This window comes from Lithobates pipiens, unplaced genomic scaffold (genome assembly GCF_037356315.1).
Source record: "Lithobates pipiens isolate NorthernLeopardFrog02 unplaced genomic scaffold, aLitPip1_a1.2 Scaffold_22, whole genome shotgun sequence".
Taxonomy (NCBI): Eukaryota; Metazoa; Chordata; class Amphibia; order Anura; family Ranidae; genus Lithobates; species Lithobates pipiens.
In genome coordinates, this window is record NW_027507784.1 from 177,196,366 (window position 1) to 177,213,399 (window position 17,034).

Here is a 17,034-nt window from a genome sequence, read left to right on the forward strand (position 1 = left end):
TTAAGCATGGCATACACACAGTTTTTTCATTCAACCAACGGGTTGAACGAAAAATAACTGACAGATCCCAGCATCCACATAAGCAATATATTCTGACAGAAAGGAGACCCCCCTCCTGTCAGCATACACAGATCAGCACTGCAGCATTGGCTGCAAGCACTAATCGAATGCTGAGGACCAAAAGGAACTGGCTGATTTTTGGTCCTGCTTACCTGACTTTAGACTAAAAGGCTGGACATACGGGCTAAAGGCATGGGTGTACACGGGTTAAAGACTGGTATACATGGGTTGAATATTTGCCAGTGTGTACAGCATCCTGTCTGACAGAAGTGGGCTTAACATCCATCTTCTGCCACAAGCTGGAGAGCGCATGCTTGTCATGTGCCTCTGTCTCTATAACATCTTACTGTTTACAAGAAATGGAGGCACATAACAGTATGCTGAGCTGTGAGATTCTGAGCTTTAGGAGACTGTACTGTACAAGAAAAGAAGGAATCAATGATCTTCAGCTAACTCTGCTCCACTCTGCTGAAAGTGAACCCCTAAAAAAATAGTTTGGCGGTGTAAAAGTTAATCTGCTTCTCAGTGTCACTGACAGAGAGGTAGAGAGGGAGAAAGCAGCTTCTATATTGATTTGTATTGTGACTGCACTGTCTGCCCCCATGTTGTAAAGTGCTGCGCAAACTGTTGGCGCTATATAAATCCTGTATAATAATATAATAATAATTTTGTATGTCAAGATTCTGGGAGCTATGCCCTACAAATGAACTTTACATTCATAGTATTTGAATGAAAATATTTTTGAAAGATTTGAGACAATAAACATTTGTAGAATTTATAGATACTTTGAACACAAAAAGAATTGTGCATTGCTCTACTATGCCAATAATGAGACAATAATGTTTGGAGAAAGGTTCCCAGGCTGTCAAATTTAAACCTAAAAGTTAAGCTCTTGAATATCAAAAGATTAAGGATGGAACGTGTGTCAAGCCAAAGATCAAATCAACCTACTTATGCAGTTATCTGATTTTGTTGAAGGTAAATTTATGAAAGTTGGAGAAGTCCAAATCTGGAGTATGCTAACCAATCAGCTTTAATCTTTGTTTTTCACAGATTTAACTAAACTAGCTGAAGATAGAAGCTGGTTGGTTGTCACGCACAGCTGCTCCAGATTCTGTCTTTTACCGTTCTGATAAATTCCCCCTGTTCTTTGTATGACATAAGATTTTGACACCTGCAATAGACTGATATGACCAGATATGGGCAGCTTTAAGCTGTATGTTCTCTTGATAGGAAGATTAGCTTTAAAGGAGTTGGAGTGATTTGACCTCTCTTGCATTATGCCAGTTACATTCATCCATAATTAAAAATGGCACAAAATAAAAAGTAGAACAGCTTAGAAGCTTCAAATATCATCCTGTTCAATAAATCAGAAATTCCTTTGGCAGTTAAAACAGTTAGCATACAGTATACTGTTTGCATTTAATTCATGTATTTCAAATAAGTCTGTGCTCTATATTAAAATGTTGAAGTAAAAATTCAACATTCAGGGGACCAGAAGATACCTGTTGCTTTCTTTGTAACCCAGAAAAGCTTCTACTGTGCCCTTTCTGATTTGCTTTTACTTTGTTACCAGGACTGATTTTATGACTTCATATCTTAGCCCTGCTAAGTGAACTCCCAGTGTCCATTTAGACTGCTTTATATTCCAGTAATATTAAAGTGGAACTAAACCCTACTATACTTTTCAGCAAAGAAAGCTTTAATCTAACTACTTAATTACTCAATTTAATTACTCAAATTACTTGTCTACTCTATTTGATTTGCAACTGCCATCGTGTTGTACATGTGATCACTTATGACACCAGCCATTTGATGGTTTTAGAGTTTGGTTGAGAGCACAAGCAAATGACAGTTAGCATTCCAGGCATTCCTCAAAAGTAACTCTTTTGAAGCTGTTAAATTGAAGGGGCTATTGCGTTTTAAAGAAAAAAGATGACAAGCATAACATTCTCTGCTCTGAATGGAAAACACCTATTTTGCGTAAGGAACACAAACTGGTTTCTTAAGCCTAGTACACATGATCAGAAAGTCGGATGAAATACCACATTTGAAGCAATCATATGATAATCTGATCGTTAGTACACAGCTTTCGAGAGCTGATCATGACAGTTCATCCAAAAATGTCTGAAGGGTCAGACACAAAAATATTTCTCATACAATACCAAGTCATATGATTTTCGTTTATTCAGCACAGTTTCCATCCCCAAAAAAATTGGAAGAGCAAGACCACGCATGCTCAGAAACGAAAGAATATATTACAATACAATACAACGCAATACATCACTTCCGAAAGTTGAATTTCATCATGTATTTTGTAAGTTTTGTAACCTTTCAATTTTCAAAATGAGACTAGCAGGCAAAAAAAAAAACAGGCAATCATTCGTCCAATATTCTCTTCATTTGTACGAAGCTTTACTGATAGATGCTTTATTCAGTAACCATCTTATATATTATTTAAGGTGATGCAAGCTACTTTTTTATTTTTTCTTGTTTTAAATCATTTAGAATATATTTCTATATGCTATAATAAGTCATTTAAATGTTGCTTTTGTTTGCTTTTTAATTTATTCATCAATACACAAGAGACTAGTTAAGTATAATAAAAGCATGCAATGCCAAGCTGCGGTTTCCAGAGCGAGCAAAGTCCTTTCTTGTATTAAGAGAGGTATGGACTCCAGAGAGAGAGATATCATTTTGCCCCTGTTCAAATTATTAGTAAGATCTCATCTGGAATATGCAGTTCAGTTTTGGGCACCAATTCTCAAAAGGATAATGGGGAACTGGAGAAAGTGCTGAGAAGGGCAACCAAACTGATAAGAGGCATGGAGGAGCTCAGCTATGAGGAAAGATTAGAGGAACTGAATTTATTCTCCAAATATGGAAAGATTTCTTCACAGTAAGAGCTGTGAAATGTAGAATAGACTCCCTGCAGAGGTGGTTCTGGCCAGATCAGTAGATTGCTTTAAAAAGGCCTGGATTATTTCCTAAATGTACATAATATAACTGGGTACTAACATTTATAGGTAAAGTTGATCTGGGGAAAATCCGATTGCCTCTTGGGGGATCAGGAAGGAATTTTTTCCCCTGCTTTAGCAAATTGGTTCATGCTCTGCTGGGGTTTTTTCGCCTTCCTCTGGATCAACTGTGGGTATAGAATTGGGTATATGGGATTGTAAGAAATTATTATTTATTTATTTTTTGTGGTTGAACTGGATGGACTTGTGTCTTTTTTCAACCTGACTAACTATGTAATTTAACTTTAGCAAAGTATATTCATGTTAAAATCAAAAATAGATTTTGGTTTAAACTACTGTTGTTAAAACATCTTCAACACAATTTCTCATAACCATGATGAAGACGATTTTCCATGTTGTCATTTGGCAAAAGTTACAAAATACTGCATCTATCAGCAAAGAAAAATCTTGTTTTATTTCAACACAGGTGTTGTATCTCCAGACCAAAATAGTGTGCTCTCTAGCAATTCTCTTCCAATCAGTTTAACCGAAACCTATGACTTTGCAATTCTATGCTTGTGTGAGAAACACACCCTTGTGGATTTTGATTTGAGCATGCTTATCTTTTTCTTCCTGTCAGTGGCCTGTAAAGAGACTCTTGCTATACAGGGAGATGGTAGTTGGTGGAACTCAAGTGAGGAAAAGTCAGAGAAAGTCAATCCAAAATCAAACTAAATTCTAGCAGGCTTCATAACTCTTTTCTCCCTGACATTCTGGAGTATGAGCAGTGTCTCAGTTCTATCACATACAATCAATGACTATTAGTCCTGCAATGTATGTGAAGAAGACAAATGTGTGACCATAGATGTGAATGTTTTTAGAGAGGAGGCTGCAGGGGACTTATTATTTAAATGGAGGGAGCCTACCAGAGTGAGGTAAAAGGTATTCATTACTTCTTATTACTCTCCCCTTAGACTTAAAGTGGTTATAAGGGCAGAAGGCTTTCTTTTTACCTTAATGCAATCTCTGCATTAAGATGAACAAAAACCTTCTGAGACCAGTCCCCGCCCCCCCCCCCCCCCCCTAAATACCTGCTTGAGCCTGAGCTTGATCCAGCACTGTGCCTGAGAAAAGCAGTGCTCCTCTATCTCTCCCTTCACTGGACATTGAGGCAGCAGTGGGAGCTATTGATTCCTGCATACACAGCAGGGCTGGGGTGCGAGTGCCCCATTTGCAATTGTATTGCTTGCTATAGGGGGCACTAGGAAGGGGGGGGGCAGCAGAAAAGTAGGTTCAGGGCTGCTCTGTGCAAAACCATTGCACAGGGAATGTAAGCAGGACATGTTTGTTATTTGATAAAAAAAGAACCTTTACAATCACTTTAACAAGAATTTGGTCCATGTAGTCTGGGGGTGGGAGCAAAGGTATTTTTTTCATGTGCCCAGAGTTGGGTTTTAAAACTAGAGGGTAGCACAATGGTTTAGTGGTTAGTACTCCTACCTTGCACACTAGGATCCTTTGAATCTTAATTAGAACACTATCTGCATGGGGTTTGCTAATTTTTTTTTTTCTTTGGTAGGGTTTTACTCCCACACTCCTTTGTTTGGATGGGTTTCCTCTTGCACTCCAAAGACATGCTGATAGGTTAATTATCTCCTGTCTAAAAATTGGCCTTAGTGTATGTATATATGCATGTGAGCTAGACTGTAACCTATTTGGGGGCATGGACTGATGTGAATGTAATAAATTAAATAATAATAATAAATAAATAAATTAATATGTAACATGGAACAATGGTGATATATAAATACCTGAAATAAATAAAAATGCATATTTACCTCCTACACTTTTAGTGGATTTGGTTGTAATAAACAAATTTTCTTGTCTCTTGACCCATTATTAAAAGCTACACTTTTGCTTGGAGTGGAGATACTAAGCATATGGTGTCATTCTTTTCAATTAGTTGTTCTTTTTCTCATTTCATTCAAAAATAATCATGTGGTCTGAATGAATTAAAGTTACTATGAAATAACTGCCCTGCCAATACAATGCATCTACCCCCCACCAAGCTACTTTCTGTATATTGTCAACTTCTATGAAAACTACATGATATCATAATTTGTATATTATATTTACCGCTGAGCCACGAATACCAGGTGCTCCAGTACTTCCTTGAGGTCCTGGAGACCCAGGTGGTCCTATAAGGCCAGGAGGACCTGCAACACCAGGAACACCCTAGAACCAGAGACATAAACATTTTATAAGAGAACATTCTAACCCGCAGTTCACTGACAAATATAATTTAAATATTAGACAAATTACTCACAGAAGGTCCTTTAGCACCACCCGTGCCATCAGTTCCAGCGACACCCTGCAAACATATGCTTTAGTTAAAATTCTACATGCAATAAGAGTTTTAGCCTGTTTAGGTAAAACATGTAGTATGCAGTCTTTATTCAGTTTTTAGTCTTATTTAAAAAGAGTTTTTTTATTGCTACTAAAAGATTTAGTTTGAGCTATGGAAAATTAATATGCAAGGTTCTCTTTTATTACAAATTATTACATACTTAAAACTGACTTACTGGAAGACCTGATGAGCCAGCTGGTCCTTGTGATCCAGTCTCCCCTCTTGGTCCTTGGGGTCCTTCAGGCCCTCGTGCTCCTGTTGGTCCAGCTTCACCCTTGAATCAAAAAAAGATACATATGTGTATATATATATATATATATATATATATATATATATATATATATATATATATATATATATATATATATATATATTCTATTTCTGTGACTTCATTTAGGCTTTAATGTACAATGCAACATGGGATAGATTAATCTATACAGCTATTAGGAGTCTTCAGTTAAGCTTTCAATAGTGTAGAATGTAAAAAGAAAAGCAGATCTGGCGCTATACCTTTAAGAATTAAATGCCAAATGGAAAAAGTTGATACAGAGTAGAGAAAAATGTGCTTCTATTGGTTCACCTATAGTATCAAAAATATACTTCTATTAGTGAAAAAAATGTAATTAAATAAATCTTTCATAAAGACATGTTGGTTAATAAAGTGTTGGTAAAAATTGTGTACGTGAAAAATTATATAACAATGCAAGAAAAATGACCAGGAACAAGAAAAAAAAAAATATATAGAAAATGTGTGTATGTGTCTGTGTGTATATCTTTACAGGCACAATATCCAATCCTTACACAAAAGTGCTTACGAAAGATTAATTCGTGACAATACAATCAAATATCAGAAAGTGCAGATTGTGAGGACATCCCATAGGCAATCCTTAAAGTGGTTGTATAGCCAAATTGGGGACTTTTACCTACAGGAAAGCCTATAATAAGGCTTACCTGTAGGTAAAAAAATATCTCCTAAACCTGTACGGTTTAGGAGATATTCCCCTCGCAATGCGCCGCTGACTGCAGTGGCACATGCACACAGGGGATTCCCAGCTGGAAGCTCGGCAGACGCCGGACCCTGCCAGAGAGAAATCTCCTGCACGCATGCGCGGGAGTAACGATATTGTGGCTCCGGCCATTCACAGCACCGGAGGCGCGATACCCGGAAGAAACGTAGAGGGAACATGTCAGCTCCCTCGGCGTGGATCAGGACAAATGTCGGTGCCTCGTTCTAAGGTAAGTATTTCATAATGAGCTAGTATGCGGTGCATACTAGCTCATTATGCCTTTTGCTTTGCAGGTGAGGAGAAAAAAATAAAAAATTAAGCGGGTATACAACCGCTTTAAGTCCTCAAATATACAGGTGCAAGGAAGCACTAAAAGTTTCCACAGAGTCCCAAAAGATTATACAGATGATTTGTGCAGGAAATGTGAAGTTAGTAGTGAAGATCTTCCCAGTGTACGTGACAAAAATTGGTAATGCCCTTACCATATACCCTGCCCCTGCAGGGGTGGTATAGCCTCCACAGTGTGAGCCCCTGTGCCGCTATGTGGATCTCTGGGGAGTTTGTTTGTCATCCGCTGGGGGTACTTAGTTTTATAGTGTAGAATGGCAAATGTTCACATCTACAAGTTAGTTTCTTGCAAAGTCTGCATCCCACCTTTCCCATCCTGCTTTTTAGAAATTTGGTTTCTATGGCGACTGGTCCTACTGTTTTATTTTTTTTAGTTTGGCTTTGCTCTTTTAGTTCTGTATGCTATTATGAAGTTTGTATGTGCTTCCAAAGCATCATGCCTTCTTGCCTCTTTTCCGAACCAATATGTCCTATGTGTCTAATGCCATGTGCCTGTCCTGTCCTACAACCACTAAAGTATTTATGATATGTTCCCCATCTCAGGACTATCAACCTGTACTCTGGATTTTTTTATGTTTTATGATCTTCACCTTGTGTATAATGCCTTTTTTTTTTTTTTTTTTTTTTTAGCCCGGTGCCTTCATTTGCTCAGTAGAGGTGTGGCTTCATCGTGTTGGGAGTCTTTTGAACATCTGAGTAGAGTTGAGCATACTCTACTTGGAAAGTCCGCAGCTATAGGACCAAGTGTACACTGAGACTGTAGATCTTGAAGTTTTCTGATTAACCTCTTTGGCTCTCAGACATAAGACTGACCCCGATATATCTTGTTAAAATGTTTAATCCTCGTGCAAACATTTAAATAAAACAAAATAAAAAATGTGTGTGCTAGGGAAGACATTGTGTAATAATCATGGACCTCTGTAGGTATCTATGATAAAGATACTTTCAGAACAGCAAATGCATGAGAAAGGACTGGACTTCACAGAGCCCTTTTGCAAAATACTAATCATTTTTAGAAAAGCAGAGGTGGCAGATCCATGTAACAAGAACTATATAAAATATGTGTTAGTTTTCTCTACAACAAACATCCTAAGTGAAATGTCTGATCTATGAGCATTTCCACAAACATCTTCCTTTAAAAACAAAAAAAAACATGTGCTATCCTTAGGGCATTTCACATTATTTCTGTTCAATCTGCCAAATGTTTTCCATTCTAGTTGTTTTAAAGGCTTTTGGGAATCTTTATAGCCAACGATGCATGGGAAACTAACAGATTACATGCTCTTTAAAGTAATGAAAACTTGTATTGTTTAAAACAGTCTGCGGTTCATTATCTTGTGGCAAATAAATAACGAGACGCTGCCAACTGTAACATTTTCAGCTGCAGCTGTCTCCGTACTGGTGAGTAAATAGCACCTGTGGACCTCAAATGATTAACTTTTTGAGATCAGCTTTTGCCACTTGATTGTGTGTCAAACCCATAGAGCATCAAACATTCAAAATTGCAGGCTGTCATTTAATGCATGCTAATACACAATAGAACGTCAAAATAATGTATGTACTATTATAAGTGAAGGATATTCTACGAACAATCAGGAAAAATTATAAACTGTGCAATACTACATTATATTTCCATACTCTGAAAAGGTTTTATAATAGGCTTACTGCTCTTTATGTCTTCTGTATTTTTACGTAAGATGCAAGTAAATATTTTATGCACATTTAAATTATATACAAAACCATTTAAAAGAGAGAGTCACTAAAGTCACAGGCCTCTCACTATATGATAAACGTACTGAATATTGATGAATTCTACAGGTGTTTTCCTTACCTAGTACTGTGGTAAAAAACACCAATCTAAGGCTGGACAAAGATTCTGCACTTTTCTTTGCTCAATTCGCTCAATTCCCCCATCAACACAGACAGTATTAATGCTGGGAGAACACACAGTAATTATTGCATGTGGCTATAGCCACAGGTAGTAATGGCATTAAAAATATAAGATGCTGGTTGTACCCAAGTTGATCTATCAATCAACTTGGGTACAATCAACCTGACCATACATGGTTCAAAGCTGGATCGGCTGAGAATTGAACCATTTATGGACGGCTTAAGCCCATCAGGCTAAAACCATGTTGAAAGAGAGAAAAAAAAAGTCTCTCATATTTGTACTGTGCAGGTAAAATTAAAAACCTAAAAGGAATGTTAGAAGTCAATAGCTAAATTGTTGACGCTATTTAGGAAACCTTAGAGATATTCCAAAGCAGGTTGTGAGTAAGTCTGCATCCTCTTTTCACATAATTCTGTGTTACACAATTTCCGTTTTTTTCTTTTTGTCTGAAGGACAGCAAGGTCAGTCCATGGGAAGAGTTAGAAATATCTGACATGCACATTTGCTTGACTCAGTAATTGTAGTTTCCAGAATCCCAGATTACTGATCATACAACAATTTTAAGAAGCTAGGTGGTATAATCCCACCAAATGTTGTAGCTTCACCCAGCTCATGCTCACATTCTACACCAGCAAGATGAATTTGATATCTCCTGAAAAATTCTGCAGAGGCTGCAGGCTACAGAACTGTGAAGTTGTTGGTGTAGTCATGTTCTGCTGTTACAATATACAGCTACACAGTTATTATTGGAGTAGAGAAGGATTCAAACTCTGTTTTTTCCTGCTATTTGAGACTTTATTAGAGAGATTTTCCCTTACTTACTGTCCCACTGACAGTTTTACCAAACAGAGACAAGACATAAGGAAAAATCTGCAACAGGGACACTGACAATAAATAAATAAAAAATGACAAGGGTTTTAGCTTTCTAATACACTACATAAGAAAAGATTTTACTTTCTATTTGTGCTGCTGTTGGAGATTGCCCCTTACTTCTTGTCTGGTAAAACATTGGGGTTAATTTACTAAAGGCAAATAGGTTGTTCACTTTGCAAAGGAATTGTACTTTGCAAGGTAATTTCCCCCAAGGCTTAGTTAATGTGATGAAGCTCTACTGTCTTCCATCATCCAATCACATGCAAGCATTTTACTTATAGCTGTGCTCCTGTTGAAGATTGCCCCTTAATGCTTGTCTGGTAAAACATTGGGGTTAATTTACTAAAGACAAATAGGTTGTTCACTTTGCAAAGTAATTGTACTTTGCAAGGTAATTTCCCCCAAGGTTTAGTTAAAGTGGATGTAAACCCAAAAAGTTTTTTTTTTCACTGGATGTTAGAGATCATAGAAGAAGTTCAGTGTAAGCCCTTGTACACACGGTCGGACATTCCAACGGAAAATGTCCGATTGGACCGTGTTGTCGGATAATCCAACCGCGTGTAGGCTCAATCGGACTGTTTCCATCTGAATATCTGACCGACAAAGTTTTAAAGCTGGGCTATAACATTTTCCGACAACATGATCCGATCAGACTTTGTCCGATCGTTTGTGGAGAATTCCGATCGGACAAAGTGCCACGCATGCACAGATCAAATTCCTAGACCAAAGCTATTGGCTACTAGCCTGAACGTAGTCCCATCGTAACGAAATAACGTCATCACGTTCTGAACGATCAGATTTTCCGACAACTTTGTAAGACCTTGTGTATGCAACACAAGTTTCAGACAAAATCCGTCGGACAAAATCCAATGGATTTTGTTGTCGGAATGTCCAACCATGTGTACAAGGGCTAAGAAATACATGGGAGAAAATGCATATTGACAAGGGGAGTTTAGAGGTGGGCGGGGAGTCTACTGACATCACGACTCCACCCACCGTGCTCCAGACAACAGACCCACTCACAGAATATGCAGTTTTCCGGATCTCATAACAGACAGAGGGGAGACATTTGACAGGTAAAGATACATGCAGGATGCATGTATATCCTTGTAGATAACACCTATGGCAGCAGTTTAGAAAGGGTGACATTGGTTTTACATCCACTTTAATGTGATGAAGCGCTACTGTCTTCCATCATCCAATCACATGCAAGAAAAAATGCTAATTTTATTTCATTTTTCTATGTACACAATTGGGTATTATTTGCAAAGCAAAATTTTACCACACTCCTCAAGCTCTGGAACAAATTCTCTTGAGTTAACAGCCTATTTGCCTTTAGTCTGCAGGACAAAGTGTAGTGTTAAATCCTTCTAACAGAGCCCTAGATATCAGTAAAAAACCAAGAGGGGTTGTACATACATTTTATTTCAGGTATTTAATTAAATATAGTAATATTCTCAATAATCTTCATATAGGTCGACTCCATACAAAACTGATGTTTGTTTTACAATGACAGTTTATAGTTTATTACAGGTCTGAGGTATTTTCTACAATGTATGTCCAGTAAAAACCTGAGTAATCCAACTGCACTATAGTGATACCTTTCCTTTGGCCTTATGGTAGAGACAAAAAACGATTGGAGCCTCCAAAGGATAAAAGAAGCCAATGGGTGATTTAAATTTGCATCTATGCGGACATAACCATGCACTACATGGTTGTTAGTAGTACAGTAGCTGCTGCTACTGTTTGAAAATGTGCCATAAATGTCTATATAGTGGGATATTCACTAAATATTTATTTTTAGAGTTACTCTAAGCAGGTCTGATAATTTTCTGATTAAGATATATTACCACTATATGAATAATATTTAAAACATTTTTACCTTCATACCGGGGATGCCAGGAAATCCTGCAGCACCACTTAAACCTATGGGCCCCTGATGGACAAAACAGAGAAATGCATTTGTTTTCTGAGATTTGATACCTATTGTTTACAATGGCATTCAGATACCACAGTTATAGTCATATACATTTAAAAAAGACTGGTGGAGTATTAAAAATATATTTTAACACTAAGACACATTTAGCAACTAAAATTCAGATCAGTACAGCAGCTCACAAATGTGACTTGGCAGATTATGACAATATTTTCAAAACGTACCTTGATAACATCTTATCAAATATTATTACTTGTGGTATAGCTACAAACAGGTCTACCTTCCTGGTGCATATGTTTGAAATACAGTGATTGATTCTTCTACAGTGTTTGATGAATGTAAAATGTACTGCTTTATAAATATGCTTTTTGGTGTTATATACCGTTCAGGTTCTAATGCATCATAGCTGCCCTATTTCTTTTAAAAATTACAAAAGTGTCTGGACTGGATTCAAATGCAAACAAAAATAATAATTAAATCATCAAATATGAGCATATCTTTATATATTATTGAAGATGATACACATAACAAACAAATTGAAAAATGAAAATGCTAAATAAAATTGCAAAAATGCAACCAAAAATTCATAAAGATCCAGTGAACCCTCTTGCACCTCTAATAGTTGCCACAATGGAAAGTGTTACCAGCTTTTACAACCTTCGGCCCAAAACCTGCCATCATATATCCATGACAGAATTCATCTATTACAGATGTTCATTTTTTTTCTTGGGAATTCATGTACCTATGGCTCTAGCTGATGGGAGTTCACTTTAAACATCAATACCCTATGAGGTTGGATTGAGAGTAGTAGCAAGTAGCACACTTCTTGGGAGATGACCCCCTACTGATCTCACAACACTCCAATTTTATTTCAGGCCACTGACTACTGCCTGACCCATAGTTACTTTGAATTTGGGAGCTTTAATTTTTCCCCAGTTATGCCAATTTGGCCATGGGTCTTGGGAACAGTTGTTTATATGGCACAACAACCCCTTTGCAGCACACATCATTTTATATGGGTGATATATAGATGATATTGTCAACATCTGGGATGGCCCCACCACCACTGTGAATAGTTTTGTAAAGCTTTGTAACACCAACAGTATGGGATTGTCCTTGGCTTTGGTGTGTGACCCTGAAAAATTGGCCTTTTTGGATTTGGAATTGTGCCATCTATGCCCAGAACTAGGGATGCAATGTTACCGGTATTGGTGTCGATACCGAGTATTGTTACGAGTACTCGTACTTGTGAAAATGCTCCCAATACCTGAAACTGATACTTTGTGGTGTGAATTCCGTCCATACAAAGTGAATGCATGCAAATTGCACTTCAAAAAATCACATGCAATTTGAACAGGAATGCAGTGTGATTCCTGTCTGAATCGCATGTGGTTTCCCACACTGCTCCTGTGTGAACCCAGGCTGAAATCACTATGGCAAGCCTGGGTACACACAGAAATGGTGGAGAATTGCACCACATTCCTGTCCAAATCGCATGCAATTCTTTGCAGTGTGGTTTGCGCACATCCATTTTGTATGGACACAAATCGCACTGCAAAGTATCAGCGAGTATTCTACCCAGAACTACACCAAACCTAAGGCTGACAACTCTTACCTCTACTATGAGAGCTGCCACCATCCCCGTTGGGTACAAAATATACCCAAATACCAATTGCGTCGCTTGAAACACAACTGTACTTGCACACAAGACTATATCTCCCATGGTTATATGTTATATGTTGAAGGATAAATTTCAGGACAAGGGTTACCCGGATATACTTGTTAAAGATGCTTTCCTCCATTATCGTGATCAGGGAGTCCATACACATACCATACAAACCCTATAGTGAGATCACAACCTCCCAGGTTTACAACTCAATTTCACACCCAGTTTAGCCAGATGGAGCACATATTGCAAAAACCCTGGTCCATCCTACTCAAGGTTCCTCACATGGAAGCATCACTGACAAATAAACCAAAGGTCTCTTATAGAAGGCCTAGAAACATTAAGATGAAACTTGCTCCTAGCAGGTTCAAACACAATTCCACCAATGTGATCCATTCTCTTACTTTTTTTGCCCTAAAAGGCATGTATAAGTGCCGGAAACCCAGATGCCTCATGTGTAAACATTTTTTAATAATCTGTAAGGTGACATGGAGGGTCCCACCATAACTTCACTTCAGAACCACGTCCCTTGATAGTTTATTCCTAAAAAGTTTTCAGTCACTCTTTAAGTTCCACTATCCTTGTGACAATTTTTTATTTGGATATATAGACTGAATTATCTTTCTTTAGTTAATTGTTTCCTCCTGGTCTAGAAGAATAATTCTTAGTAGTGCTGTACATATTACGGTATGATTATGTGTAATATCTAGTGTATTAGTAATTAACGAGCCCCAATTAACTATATCTATCCATCTATTTAATTATACAGGACCCTTAAGGTCTGATTGCATTCATCAATGTTATGTTGATTTTTACACAACAACCAGTAAGTACAATAGTTAGCACATGCACATAGATAAATATATTTTTTTTATGTGTATGATCTTTTTCTGTTATTTTAATATGTACTTCCCATATATTTTATGGAGTTTTTAGCTCTAATGTCTGCTTTTTAAATATGTCAGCACTGTAAACAGTTTTTGTATGTTAGGGTGCCCATTTAAATGGTCTGTATTAGCATTTCCTGCCCATGATATCCAGGTCCAGCCCATATATACCACACTGAAGATGGCTCCCCTTATGGCCGGATTAGGGAGCATACATGCTTCAAACATGCATCACATCCAACGCTTGACATCATCTCCTTGCTCATCTCCGTGTCTACCAGGAAGTGCTGGAATCCACCAGCGTGGCTGTCGGTGATCTACCATATGACACCTATGTGAAAAAAATATGGTCTGCGCTGACTACCCAAAATATAAATAATAATATTTACCACTGTGCTCTAATACAATGTGCAAACCCCTAATAATACCACCTGTGCTGTTTAACACAATTAAATGCTGCTCAATGCTCAAAACAATTCTCAATCTAATAAACCCCACAATAGTGACAGTTTATATATAACATTAATTCCAAAATATAAGTGAGGTAAGATGCAATTCCTTCATCACAATTCAAAGTGAAGAGAAAACTTAATTTGTGAATAATCAGGTCCTCCTATTTACAAATGCGTGTCTCCTGCTTCCACGACAAAATTCACCCTTCGTGCCACAACCACCTTATGAAATGGCCACTCACCAGATACAAAAATAGAAGCTCACCTTTGGTTCATTAAACGGATAACCACTCCTTATACATGATCTCTCTCCAGTCAGTGGTCATTGGTCCACTGATTATTCAAGCTCATAAGAAAACATGTAGAACCATCATAGTGTAAAATGTCTCAACTTGTTTATTAAAAAACTACCTACATGGCTGGATAAGCTTAGTGTCGGCTTATTGACACTGCAATATGTGAGTGCAATCTGTTTTTAATTGTAATTTTTTTAATTTTAATTATTTTTAATTATTTTTAATTATTTAATTATTTTTGAATTAACAAGTTGAGGCGTTTTACACTATGATGGTTCTACATGTTTTCTCATGAGCTTGAATAATCAGTGGACAACTGACTGGAGAGAGATCATGTATAAGGAGTGGTTATCCATTTGATGAACCAAAGGTGAGCTTCTATTTTTGTATCTGGTGAGTGGGCATTTTGTAAGGTGGTGGTGGCACGATGGGTGAATTTTGTCTTGGAAGCAGGAGCCCCGCATGTGTATATAGGAGTACCTAATTATTCACAAATGAACTTTTCTCTTCACTTTGAATTGTGATGAAGGAATTGCATCTTACCTCACTTATATTTTGGAATTAATGTTATATATAAACTGTCACTATTGTGGGGTTTATTATATTGAGAATTGTTTTGAGCATTGAATAGCATTTAATTGTGTTAAACAGCACAGGTGGTATTATTAGGGGTTTGCACATTGTATTAGAGCACAGTGGTAAATATTATTATTTATATTTTGGGTAGTCAGCGCAGTCCATATTTTTTCACATTTTTTACCCCATAATAGGGGTTTGTTTGATTGCAGCACACCTATATGTAATATAGTTTGAGCACCGGTATCTTTTTTCCTTTTTTTCTTTTTCTTATGACACATACACAGCAAGACCGCTGCAGAGCTGCCCAGCAGGATTTACTGTTCCTACAAGATGGTAATTTCTTGTTGCACTTGGAGGGCGCTATTCCCTTTCTCCATAAAATAAAATTGAAACTTACTATAGCTCCAGCTGCTCCGGTAAGCCCATTAGCACCTCTTGCACCCTGAAATGAAATACAGAACTTTTAAAAAAAACATAATTATCTACAGTAAACAAATATTTAATTTTTTTCCTGACACATCTATATCTATATGTAATGAATTACTGGAGAGGTTTTTATTTTTGTCTATACTCTAATGTCATCTTATTGCCACTTTACAAGGATTTGATATATTTGCCTTTAGTTTTCAAAACTTTAGATTTCAATTAAATATATTTTGCTATCTTCAGTAATACAGTACCTGTGTGTAATATGATTAAGGCTTATTTACTAATAAGTAGTGATTTAAAGTATAAGGCAGGCAAAATGCAACTTACAGGTGTACCTTGAGGTCCCATACGTCCTCTCTCACCAGGCATTCCCCTTGGTCCCTTTATGCATGAAAAGAAAATTATTTACTTAGAAAAAAATTGTATAATGAGAGAAAAAAAAAACCCATCAAGAACAGTTCATTATTACAACAAGGGTACCTAAGAAAATATTGCTGATCTTGGCTCTACATTAAATCTTTCAATTTTATGATCTTTTAGACTGTAACCAGAAGTTCTTTCTAGTGGCATTTTGATTAAGTTACATTTATTTTTTAAATAAATGTATCTATTTTATACATATAAATGATATATCATACATCATTGTTCTTAACCGGCTCTCTGATAGTGGCAACAGTGGCCCATACCCATGCAAATGTGGCAGGGCCACTTGTAATTTAAATAGTAGGGCATGTTATAAGGTGAAAACACAGGAGCATTACTGTTAGGCACTTGTCACCCCATAACAGATTTGAGATTAACATGCTAAAGATTTTTTGTTTTTTAGATATATTTTAATAGGCTGGCTATATAAAGGTGGTGGGGGAAATTTAAAAATGTTGTTTATGCAAAATCGACACCTTGTAGTGCTTTACATAGAACAACATACAGACCATCTGATAGGAAGCAGTCGCTGTTCAGCTGTCAATTTTTTATCCTGCTCCTTTGCTTCTTCATTCAACTTTTGTGGGGTTGGTTGGTTGGTGCCAACAGTAATGCTAATGGCTCAAATTTCTGAGCATCTTAGTAAACTATCAGATTGTTGGTAACAGAGAGGACAATAACTATACTTAAATCTTTGAAATTTCTTATTATATTTTATTGTAATGCAAAAGTTAAACAAAAAAGCAGACATATGTTGGTAACATACTGTAACTATTTACCTTCTGAGTCAATATTTGGCTGCTATTACATACATTGTGAGTTT

General features: G+C 37.0%; 1 protein-coding gene across 1 annotated transcript in view; it reads right to left on the reverse strand.

The window, feature by feature from the left end:
* COL5A2 (collagen type V alpha 2 chain) overlaps window positions 1–17,034 on the reverse strand; it is a 221,903-nt gene that overhangs the window by 57,499 nt on the left and 147,370 nt on the right. The window contains exons 16-21 of the mRNA XM_077448669.1: window positions 16,116–16,169; window positions 15,757–15,801; window positions 11,426–11,479; window positions 5,600–5,698; window positions 5,344–5,388; window positions 5,154–5,252 (exon numbers count right to left, since the gene is read on the reverse strand). Of these exons, the coding sequence (XP_077304795.1) occupies window positions 5,154–5,252; window positions 5,344–5,388; window positions 5,600–5,698; window positions 11,426–11,479; window positions 15,757–15,801; window positions 16,116–16,169 (396 nt within the window). The remainder of the gene's footprint in view (window positions 1–5,153; window positions 5,253–5,343; window positions 5,389–5,599; window positions 5,699–11,425; window positions 11,480–15,756; window positions 15,802–16,115; window positions 16,170–17,034) is intronic.